This window comes from Melanotaenia boesemani, chromosome 4, assembly GCF_017639745.1.
Source record: "Melanotaenia boesemani isolate fMelBoe1 chromosome 4, fMelBoe1.pri, whole genome shotgun sequence".
Taxonomy (NCBI): domain Eukaryota; kingdom Metazoa; phylum Chordata; class Actinopteri; order Atheriniformes; family Melanotaeniidae; genus Melanotaenia; species Melanotaenia boesemani.
In genome coordinates this window covers 20,922,464-20,934,988 of record NC_055685.1, presented here as the reverse complement: position 1 = coordinate 20,934,988, position 12,525 = coordinate 20,922,464, and the positions used below count along the sequence as shown (strand labels likewise).

Here is a 12,525-nt window from a genome sequence, read left to right as displayed (position 1 = left end):
GAACACAGAATTTCTTTTTTTGTTGTTGTTGTTTATTAAATCTCAGTATAAAGTGCTGTTACAAAGCACCGCCAAGAAGAAAGAACACAAACTGCTGGATGACCACTGAGTGGAGTTTTTCTTATACTTTAAGCATTTAAGCACTGTGCTGCAGTGGAGTCAAGCTATTACATAGCTGAGTCATCTATCTCGATCACGCTGATGCTTAGCCTTTCAGGTAAGGTTACGGTTGGCTGTGGGAACGCAACGAGATTACAGTTCACAAACCTTATCAGCACCCTAATCGTCTTGTGCCAAACCCCTGTTGGAAACGAGGCTCTTGACTTCAGTAGCTGTAGCAATCTGTATGCATGAATACTACTCTCTGCAGTAGCACATTGTCACAAAACAATACATTTAGTGATTGTATTTTCATCTGAACATTTCGTTTCAACTAAAGGATCTCTCACTTCCCATTTGCCTATGAGAAACTGACCTTACTTTCAGTTTAGGCTACTGCACTGCATGCTCAGTAGACTTTTAACCAAAGGATAGAGTGGTCTGACTAATTTTTTCTATATTTCTTTCTTTCGTAGCCACATCAAAATTTTCTGATTACTCGGGTAAACTATATTCTTGGCAGTTCTTATTATCCATCTTGCTACCTCTTACAAGCTTGTGTTTTTTGTTTAATAAAACCTAGTGCTTATAAAACACATTTTTTCTCAAGTCTCATTTTTGGGAATAGCAACTACTGGCAGAGCTAACCAGTATAACTACAACTATTCCCACAGTCATTACACAAAACCACAAGATGATGTATGGGACCTCTGGTCTCACAGTTCGAATTTTAATCTTGAGTTTATATTCCCTGAAGCAATTATGTTTCATACTGTCTGGATTTGGATGCCTGCTTTCTGCATTCTGACTATATGGTACAAAATGTGACTAAACAAATGATGCCTCTGGCTGCTTTACTTTTAGAAGGAGCAACTGGCACGGCTGTTCTGCCACAGCAATATATTATAGTCTGAGTGTATGACGGCAAACAGTTAAGTTCTCAACCTTTCTGACTGAGGTCAATCGCTCTGCAGTATGTGTCGGGATGCAGGAAAAGCAAGTTTGCTGCCATACTTGGAATATGCTTTATGTTCTTTGAAAAATAACAGGCTCACTGCTTTTGGAAATATTTATCCTCGTGTAACGTCACAGTCTCAACATAATGTTTAATACCTACGTGGTTGTACACATCACTAGGGATAAAGAGGTGGTGAATTCAAGTCCATTTAGTCTTGTTTTGCAATAGTGAATGTAATCAAGGGTTTTATCTTTTCAGTACAAAATTAATAACATCTATAATAGTCTTATCAACAACCACAGAAGTGGAAAAAGTGGAAAGTGAGAATTTCACTTACTGTGTTCCAAACTCCAACACTGGGGGCTGAAAATGCAGCAGCTTCCCATTCTCCCGAGTGTATGGAGAAGAGCTGCTGGACAGAAAATAAATACATGAAGGAAAAGAATGAGGTCACGTTAGAGCTGCACCAAGCTGATGATCACTGGCATTCACTGGTTATTACCTTATACATGTAGTTATTATCATCATTATCTTAATTATCATCATTATTATTTATTGTTATTATGATCATCATTATTTATTTATTTATTTTATTCTGATCAAAAACCATTGGACTTTTTTACCCTTCAAAGACAGAGAGAAAGGACCTGCAACCTGGTGTCTTTTTTATTTGAGACAATTTAGATGTTCTAGATACCCCAAAGGATTAAAAAAAAAAAAAAAAAAAAAAAAAAAAAAATAGGAAGAACAGAAAACAGCCAATTTGTCTGTATATTCTATTGAAACGTCTGTAAAATAACACTTCTTTTCAACAGCGAGTGTGATAATTTACTATAATGATTTATTTATTACTTGGCCAGCGCAATTTGGAAAGCCCTAACTTCCCATTTCAATAAAAATGAAAGACCACACTTACATAACTCCCACTATCACAGGGGCTCCAGACTAACCTTCAGCACTGGTGACAATAACTTTATAATTTGAGTGCACCAGCAAAAAATATAGGTACACCCTGATTTTCACAGCGTCGTTTTTAGCAGCTCATTTTAAGGCAAGGCAAGTTTATTTATATAGCCCATTTCATGTACGACAATTCAACGTGCTTTACAAAAACATTAAAAGCATTACAGTCAGGTGCAGGACGCAATAAAAAGTGTGTTAAAAGCAAACTATTATTTTGTTTTTAATTAACACATTTTAAGGATTGTCTTTTGATCATCATACATAGACATTGTTGGTCATTTAAGTTAAGGCTGGGCGATCAATCGCTAAAATCAATATATCAAATCTTCCAGTTTTGGTGATTTATTTTTATAAAAATCTTGATTTTTTTTCCTTAATTAGCAGCGGATTCAGTCCTCCCTCCACACCAGAATGGTGTTTGTCTGAAAGCACTGACAGAATTACTGTGAAGGGAGCTGTCACTCACGCCTGAGATTTAACTGTGCATATAATTGCAGTGAGAAATGCTGCTCACGACAAGATGCAGAAGACAACTTCAGCTCACATCAGGAAAATTATTTCTGCAGTGGATCCCATATGATGAGGATCCAGATGGAAAAAGATCACAGATGCAGTTGTGTTACATATTTCTATGCAACATGTGAAGCCATTTATATGGTGGAAAAGTTATGAAGTTATTTACTTTGTGTAAATACATGTTTTTAATAAGTTGGATATGTTTTTTCTTTTTTAAAGAAAAGGAAAAAAATTTATTAAAATCGGAAATCGGATTTGGTTTAAAAAAAATTGGAGATTTTAATTTTAAGCCATATCGCCCAGCACTAATTTAAGTTATTGTGAACAATAATGATTTTATAAAAATGTTTCTGTATCTGAAGCATGAATGTTAAGCAGAAAGAAAAAAAAGTGTTAGCTTCACTGAACTGGGACGGGTGCTGAATCTCAAAAGAGCTTGATGGAAAAAGGAAGAAACGCTCCTCCCAAAACATCAGTACTGTAATACAGCGAAACTGATGGTGCGTTCGATTTGACTCTGAGGTTGGAAGTCGGAGCTAGTGAGTCTTCCCCAACTTTCTGAGTCGGACATCCGACTTTAAGGGACATTCTTGTTGTATTTCCGACTGGGAATTTGGAAAATCTGAATTCTGATTACAAATCGAATGCACCATAAATGATCAGCCTGCTGTCTGTTTAAATTGTCCAATTATTTAATATTATATAATCTCACAAATCTGTGCGATAACCATCAATAATTCTCTTTTGTTTTACGTGTTTACATGTTTAAAGTGTAACTACACCCCCTACATTTTGCATAACTTGACCCACTGCCAAATTTAAAAAAATGCCAGAAACTGCAAGGGTTGGGGTGGGAGGTTTGGAGTTATCAGGGGGTGGAGAATGGGCGGGTCGGAATACAAAAAGAGAAATGACTGACAGACAGCAGCTCAGTGGCCACTAGATAGATGGAAAGTGAGATTCACAAAGCAGCTAGGCCACAGAGCAGTCTTTGAGGTGGAAGATTTTTACCCCCCAGAATCTCCTCAGTTACACATGAACAAGGTGGTCCTGAACCGTATCAGTCTGAGCCGTTAACGCTGTTACGCTGGCCTGTCAGCAGCTCTAGCAGCTCTGAAAAGCTGTGGAGATTTGCAGCAGGTTGTGGTAGCTGCAGGAAGTTGCTGCTGCTATAATTTGAGCTGCTGTCTGTCGCCAAATGAGGATCAGCAGATAAAGAATAAAGTCCGGTGTTACTTTTACACCCCTCAAAATTACAAATCCGTCCCATTGCAGGGATATTTCATCAGAAACTCTGTGAAAGAGCAGAAGTCTAAAACTAGCAAATCTACACCATGTAAGTTCACATCTGTTCATATGCTTGGTGGCTACAGTTTTCTATGCCTGCAAGACGAGAACAACCCTATTTTCATCTGGAGGGAGGGGGCTGTGAGGCTTTTAAAGTTTTCCCATGATGTAGATAACCTCTCTGTCACGAAAAACAAAACCTGTTTTTACACTGCAGAGTGTGTTATGAGCCATTTTTGAACCCATAAAATCTTGTTTTTTAAAGAAATTTAAAAATTACAAATTTTTATCAGTGTGGTTTTTAAATTATAACACTACTAATTAAATAATACTATGTTGTTTACAGCTATAAAAAAAACTACCCCTTTAAGCATTTATATTTCAGAGTACCTTAATATAACTATAACTACTGTTACATAATTAAGGAAGCATTGTTTGTTCATGGATTTACTGCTGAGCAGCTACTTCTAGCACTACAGTCTAAAACCACTGAAAAGTAGCTTTGGAAATGTGGGTAAAAGAAGCTGTGAAGCTATGACAGAAAATAAAAGGTTTTTAACAGGCTTATTTAGCCATTTCTGAGTTTGCACAGCCACACAGCCCACCAGAGCACATGCTATAGCGTGTCAGAAAATACCAGACAACATAATTGAGTTCAAGTTCAGTGCCTCACAAAGAAAGTATGTCTACAGAAAACATGATGTTACATTTTAAAGAGAAGGGGAAAATGCTGCAAACTTTACTCTCATGCACAGCAAAATTGGCAATTACCACTTTAAGCAATAACTATTTCAAGTGACACTTCCCCTAACAGTTTAACAGTCCTTTAACAGAGACAATTTAGGTTTAAGTAAATTTGGTTACAAATACACAGGGAGTGGCTCTTAATTTCCTGAGCTAGCGTCTTGTCTCGGCTTATATGGTTACAAAAATAGCTATAGCTATCCTTATACAGATAATTCTTCACTCAAGTCAACAACATTACTACAATATCTTAAAGCAATTTAGTGTCTTTTACCACAGATGGCACACATGACAACAGTTGATGAAGTGACCATGCTGATAAGGTAGTACAGTGTTTATTTAAAAAAAAAAAAAGACAACAACCCAAAAAACAAGCGAGAAGCTTGATCTAAAAGACAATTGCCAAGCTCCATGTAAAAATCAGTTTGAAAACAAAACATCCTCCTGATTTTCTATATGCGCAAACTTGTGCATCTGATGAAAAAAGATTAATATACAAGTTTAGTCTTGCAACCTTGCACAATATAATCATACAAAATTATTTGAGATTATCACGTTTTTTTTTTTCCCCTAATCACCTTTATTCATCTCTATAGTAAAACGTACAGTGACATTTGATGAATCTTTCCTCTTTCTACATGGTCATTGATTTACAAACCTAAAAGAAAACCAGAGAAATAACTTATGCCTGTTTGGGTTATCTTTGCCTTTAAAATGTGGTCATTTTTCATTGCATGCACATGTATTACTAAAATATAATTAGGCTTAGGCTACCATAGTGATGTAGAAATAAATGGAAAATTAAGCTGTTAAACGCAGAAACAGGGCTGCTCTGAGATACTGAGTTGCCTTTGTTGCTTTAAAGTGTTACAATTTCCTTCTTTGTCTTCCTGTTTCACATTGAGCCTATGGTTTAAAAATAAATTAAAAGACTGGGCCAAAAGAACCTCATGTGCTAACTGTACGGTGAACCTTAGAGAGTGGGCGGATTCTCATCTTTGTTGTGTAATAAGTATTCTCTCTGGCTTTCCACAGTTCTAATTGTTTGTTAATTCATAACCTGTCAAGAAGAGAACTTCAAACAGTGTTGCTCAGAATGGAAAAACCATGTGGGTTAGCATATGAGGGGTCGACTGTAAACGGAAATGAGGTTATCTAACTCTGCAGAGGAGCCATGAATGGTGGTAAAGACAATATACAGATTTCGTTGTTTCAGACACAGTTGACTGAACTCATGTGTTAGAACATCACACTGCCATATATTTAATTAAAAACACATCTCCACTATGAGCCAGAATAAAACACTATTTAAAAAGACTACCTGTAGGAAACTGTAATAATGTGTTGATAAATGCAAATAATTAATGCAAATAAAAACTTTCAATAAGCAAGTGTACTTAATATTAAAGTGCAAAGAGGAATATCATGCTGCACTGTTAGCAGTGTCAGGTTCATGTTTAGCATCTAGCTTGTCATAGACACTTTTTTGTTCATTTCCCCTGCAGATGAAAAAAAACACAAACAAAAAAAACTGCTTCCCCTTGAAGAAAACTCCAACTTCCCAGCAAGTATACCAATGAACTCAAGTCCCCCAGTTTAGGCCACTGCACAGTACAAAAATTAGTTAACCAGTCATGTTTGGTGCTGTATGATCTCTGGGATGAAACGAAAATAAAGTTAGTGTTAGCTGTGACCCTTAGCTATGCTTTAGGGCAGAGGTTAACAAGAGACTAGAGTGTAGGTCAAATGTTGTTCACAGATGTGTTCACAGATAGCAGACACAATAAGACTAAAGGCGAAAATGAAAAGGTGCCACAGTTGTATCAATGACAAAGTCTTGGGAAGGACAGGTTTGTATAAGGTAATTGTGTAAAGGAGATCCCTGGAGAGGACTGGGATGGAGATCAAAATAAAAAGTGGAAAAGAAAAACAGTAAAAGTTGGAAGGCTAAGACATTTTGACACATCACTGGAAACAGATGGAAATATCAACTTCTGAATCCACAGCCTGCTTTGCTCTTTAGGCAGGGAGAGGGTGACGGCAGGCCTTGTAAGTACCTGATAACCCCGGCACGAGAAGCCTCACAGCCAACAACTCTGGTGTCTTTGGGTCAACCAGAGCTGTAAAGCCTCTTTGGCCTCACACCTCTCTGGATTTAAAATTAGCCCTATACCCAAACTGTTCAGCCAGTGTTGGCTGCATATAAACTTTATGAACTTTATCTCAAACACAGAACCTTGTAACTTTGTTTAATTTCACAAAGTGACTCAAATTTAAAGGCTCCTGCCATGATTGATATGACTGAAATTTATTCTGTTTCTGGTTCATCTTTTTAAAAGAACAAAAGTCTCAGAAGCAAACACAAATACAGACTATATTGTATGTATGACTTAAAATAAAATGACTCAACATTAACAGGCTTGAAATACGGTCATTTCTATTCTATTCTACAGTCATTTAGCAGACGCTTTTATCCAAAGCGACTTACATTTGAGAGTAAGAACAACACAAGCATGAATTCAAACAAGCAGCCATTCCCTGATACCCACTTCTAAATAATAACTATTGATATTCTTATAAAAACATTGTTTTCTTAAGAATTTACTGAGGGAACAAAAACACCAGAGAAAGCCAGACCTCTCCTCCTTTTTCTTTCAAGGAGTTCTAAAATTAGTCAGGAATTTGGTTCTGTGCCTCTTTAACACACGCCCCCAAACTCTCCATCACACGGTCCCTCACTCACTAACATAAACAACACAGCCTGCACACAGAGGAAGATATCTGAAGGGTTTTTATATTACATATACATATATATATCCTTTTTATACCCAAAATATACCCTGTGCGTGAATACAAAAACATGGCACCCCACAGATAACGATCAGTTCTATTCAACTGAGCTTTTCTAGATCTACAGTATATATTTTCATGCTGATAAAAATTTGGGATTTTATTTTATGTTTTTATTTTTCTAAAAAGAAATTTAAAAAGGCAAAAAAGTCTGTCCATTTTTCAACTGCCATTCAAACATAACTTAACATAACTTAAAATCTTTAATCAAGTTCACAGACTTTTAAAATGTATGTGTGAAGGCAAATGTCAATTTTTTAACCTGGGGATCTATGTTGTTGATGCATAATTCATTAGAAATGTGTGAGGAATACAAAAAGCACTGACACGTGTACAAGGGTTTCAGTTTTAAGTGGGTCCCACTGAAGGTTAACGAAGAAAATGGCTTACCTGTCCTCTAGTGGAAGACCATCTTTTCTTCGCTCCTTCTCCACCTGAAAATGAAAGGTAAAAAGACACTTTATTTAGTAAGATCAAAATGGAAAGTTTTTACTTGTTTTAATTTGCATTGTAGCCAAGAAAAGCATGTCTCTGATGGAGGTATAACTGGCATAAACTGTATTCTCTATCACAGGGTGATCTAAAGCACACTGATACAAACTGCTGTTATGTTTTCATTTGTACCAACGTTTTTTTTCTAGAAAATGCCTTCACTATAAATAAATGAAATCCAAAAACCACGGAAACTATTACATTAAATCTTTTGCATTCTCCCATAGAAATAACATAGCGTGCATTAAATTTAGCTGGTAACATACATATACAAGAATCAGATAGTGTAGATATAAATTATTGAGAAAGTTAAAAGACAAGAGCTCATTTTCAACTACTGCCAAATCATTACAGTGTAAATGTAATGTTCTGTTATATTACAATGATTTATCAGATGCTTTAACATAATAGAGCCTACAAGTGGGAACACGCTGGGGGAAATGTGGAGGTCAGTATCTTAGCCAGGAAATCTTTGGTATGCAAGGTGAGGAAGTTAGAGATTGATCCCACATCCTTAAATCTGTCAAAGACAAGTTCCCTGACTCATAAGCAACAGCAACACACACCTTTAAATCCCAGTGACGGTAAGGTCTCTCACAATTCTAAAATTAAAATTGATCATCTAATTTTTGCTTTTTTTTTTTTTTATTAAGCCAATATTATACTCCAAGCCTACTATTCATTTTGTAATTCATCCAACCCTTTAAAGACAATAACAACAACCACAACTGTTTTTTAATAAGTGAATAATGACTCTTTTGACTGTTATTCAACCATGATTAAAATTCTCAAATACCTGCAATTACACAGTTATAGTTCATTGTGATAGCTTAAAAGGTTAATTCAAAATTTTTAAAGTAGGCTACGTATACTGCTTACCCAGAGTCAGAATTACCTGTATTAACAGGAAGGGACATTTAGATTTAACCCCTCAGCACCTGAGGATTTCTAATAATGAAACATCAAAACAGATGCACTCACACTGTGAATCAGGTCTTAGTATGGTGGCATATTATTTTCCAGTTTTGCCATTTTCAAACATCTAAACGTGAACACTGTACAGAAGAATCCTAAGTGACATGAAAAGTGCTTCAACTAAAGGACAGGAGATGTGATCGTGGACCAGTGAAGACACAGTTTTTGAAGTGATGTGAAGCAGAACAAATTTACACACAGGCAAGGAGTTTTTAGTACATTATGAAAACATTTAAAATGTCTTTTCCTTTGAAAAAAAAGGAAAAAAGTATTTTAAAAAGACAGTAATATGCTCACACACACTTAGTGGTTAACTGACAACTAATGGGTCATTGATCTGACAGTTTAAACCCAGGGGGGTCCTTCAAAGAGCACAGGGGGTCCCTGAGTCTTTGAACATTTAGAGACATTGTGATTAATGTCCACACATTGTCCTTATTTTAAGAAATAAAAACTAAGGCTGTATGTTGCTAATTTAACTTTGGATTTATCAAAGGACAGGACTCAGCCAGAATACACCATTTATTACGAGAATCTTAATTTTGAAACATAAAACCAACCATGGTTTCAGCACATGGTGGGTCAGGGGGTCCATGGCTTTTTAGTTTATGCATGAAATAGGTTGCTAACCTCTGCATTATACTTTAATTTAGATACACAACAACCACTGGTTAGAGCTGAGGCCCCTTAACTCAGAATAGACAGTATAAATCAAAACCTAATCCTAACTAGGACGTTTTTCAACTGTGATGAGCAATGATGTCTCTGGCCTCATCATTCTCTCTGTATGAGGTTTGTTAGGCAAAATTCCTCAACTTCATAATGTGCAACTGATTTACCAACAACATAGAGCAGAAACTCTCAAATTGCAAAACAAATGTGAAGACTTACTTTTTCTCTGTTAGGGAGAGATGCTATAACACTACTGTAATTAAAGGTTTGCTGCTATGTGAAAGGGGACACGTGATATATATTTGGTTTTCTGATGAGTCTACCAACAAAAAATTTATGGAAAAAAAAACAAACAAAAAAAAAAAAAAAACACATAACTACAAAATCTAGAAAATGACATTGACAGCTGTTCATATTTACAGTTTCACTTTTTTAACAGTGGAACGTTATAATAGAATATTTTTTTTTCCGATCAAATGTAATACACCACTGGTAACATCAGTGAAATATCGGCCAAATACAACAGTTCTCAATGTTAGCTACTAAAAACTTAGAAAACACAGTGGAATGGAGAGACTGGGTTGTCCAGAGCTTATGGAGCCAATTTATGACAGAAGAATTATGATGTGAGGTCTCAATGGTGTTAATAACCAGCTAGCTGCCATTACATTATGCCATGCATGTTTGAAAAGCTTGGGCAGTCCAAGACTGTGGCTAAAACAGATACACAACCTATCAAATGTGCATGACTGAACTGCACGGGGAAATGTACATGTCTGAGAGTAATGCTGGCAGTCAAATTGTTCCATCACTGTGGTGTGTGGTCTGGGCTCTCAGGTTGTTCATCATTACTTAAAATAATGTGCTCATATTTGTGTATATATGATGCAGAATAGGGGGGGTGGAAGAGCAGAGCCGTGGGTCACACCACACCTCTAAAGTTATCTGTTTAAATACAGCTGTAAATTTATGTAAGAAAAAGCAGTTACTGTTATCTCTTGCTATTTTGATTAAAGCTTGTTACAGACATTTCACTAAGACCTCAAAATATGTAAGCTTGTGAAAAAATCCTATAATGTCTCCTTCAGTGGTTTAATACTTGTTAAAATTGCCATGCATTAGTAAAAAACAGCATATACAGCACACAACTGTGTGTTATGTGTGCTATGCATGGGCTACAAAAATAAGATCTTTTCTCTTTAAAAGCAGAAAACATAGTTTCCATGAGAACAATCTTACAGTTACAACATGATCATACTATAAAAAAACACCAGTGAAGAGTACATGTGTAGCTTGTCTGTGACATTGACATAGATCCTTAACTCTGAGGTACACTGTTTTACATTCTTTCCACCCGCTGCACTTTAAAAACTAGTCCACCCCACTATACCTAAACACAACTTGTAAAGATGTAATATAGGTGGTTTAAGAGAATTAAATATTCTGGACAGTATAATTAAAACATTCCACTGTTCTTGCTGTATTATATTGGAATATAAAAGTTATGGAGGTTTTAAAGATACTGAGAGTTATAAGTTTAAAGCATTTATGACAAGGATCAGTCAGAAATCCAAAAATATTAGTCAGGTAGTTTTAATATTGTGGCTGCCATATGACACACTACCTTGTGCATTACAACCTTAAATAAGCCTATAGAATCATACACTACTTAACCAGCTGTCCAGCAGCCACACCAGAGAATAAAGTCACTTATGTCATACTCTGTTTCATATAGCAATGTAACTGAGACAGTTGCTCCATTCAGGGTAAAAACAGCGCCAAACAATATAAAAAAATCTGCAAATCATTCCACAAATAAATAAATAAACCAAACCAAATACTAATATTTTTGCTTAATTATTCTTATTGCTTCTTGAACATTACTAAGAATTATCTTGACTGCTGAATCATCTTATTGAGTTATCTATAGTGCCCGCATTCTAGTGATAACCCTTGCAGTGTGCAAACTGAAGAGCAAGCTTTGGCAAACTTATTCAAATAGTAACAAAAATTATGTCAGTAGTCTGAGTGTTTTTGTTGACAGCAGGACCTGCTTTTAAACAACATTAGTAATACTTTTTATATACAAAAAACTAAGTCAGCTGGTGAACTCGTGACAGGTTTTCAGAAACTCTAAATTGCTGTTTGTAATCTCTGTACTCCACAATTACACAGGCATCACAAATGTTTAGTGGAGAATGACAGGAAAACTGTTGTGCACAACTTAAAAGGAAGTCATCAATAAATGTAGAAGCCAAAGATGCAGGATAAAATTCCAAAATGAGAAGAAGGAAATGGCTGCAAGGAAGACTTCGGGTTGCTTACTTGGGATATGCTTTCAGTGCGCACAGCAGATTAAACCGCTCAATTGACACTAAAAGACCAAGCCACATGGCAGGTGGTGTCCAACTCTCGTTTAATTTCGGAGTCGTGCATTAACTCTAGTAAAAAGCCAGATAGCTAAGAGTTGTGCACAGATATGATGACTAAAATTGCAAATTACTGTTGTTACTTACTTATACTTTGTATTTTAAAAGAAAAGGCGTTTATGCACAACTCGATCATCTGCAAAGAGTAAAGCTAAACACAACGCGGCCGATCTCACGTTCATTCATTTGGCTGCATTTTTTTAAGGGCATTTCATGCTCAGTTTAACATATTCTCATTTCGTCCTCCATACTTAACCATCCAAGAAATAAAGTATGATTACCTGAAGTGGGACAAAAGGATCTGCTTCCTCTGGTGGCCAGACCTCGACCACGCTGGTGGACATCTGACTCAGTGCTTTGTGGAAGCAAGAAATCAGATTAACAGTTAGATGTTAGGGGCGATTATACACTCTTAACGCTGATACTCTAACTGAAGTGCATTATGAAGCAGACCTTATAAACAGAGTGCAAGCTGTCAGCAACTGATTATTACAAACGAATAAACTGAAACGAAGCAAATGCGAGAAGGAAACGACTTCG

General features: G+C 36.2%; 1 protein-coding gene across 2 annotated transcripts in view; it reads right to left on the bottom strand.

The window, feature by feature from the left end:
- The window catches only part of tmem131l (transmembrane 131 like), a 31,077-nt gene that overhangs the window by 17,766 nt on the left and 786 nt on the right, over positions 1 to 12,525 (bottom strand). Inside the window, exons 2-4 of one of the 2 annotated variants that reach the window (XM_041982591.1) lie at positions 12,267 to 12,340; positions 7,808 to 7,851; positions 1,395 to 1,469 (exon numbers count right to left, since the gene is read on the bottom strand). In XM_041982591.1, coding sequence (XP_041838525.1) covers positions 1,395 to 1,469; positions 7,808 to 7,851; positions 12,267 to 12,340 — 193 coding nt within the window. The remainder of the gene's footprint in view (positions 1 to 1,394; positions 1,470 to 7,807; positions 7,852 to 12,266; positions 12,341 to 12,525) is intronic. The other variant, XM_041982592.1, reaches the window with a different exon arrangement.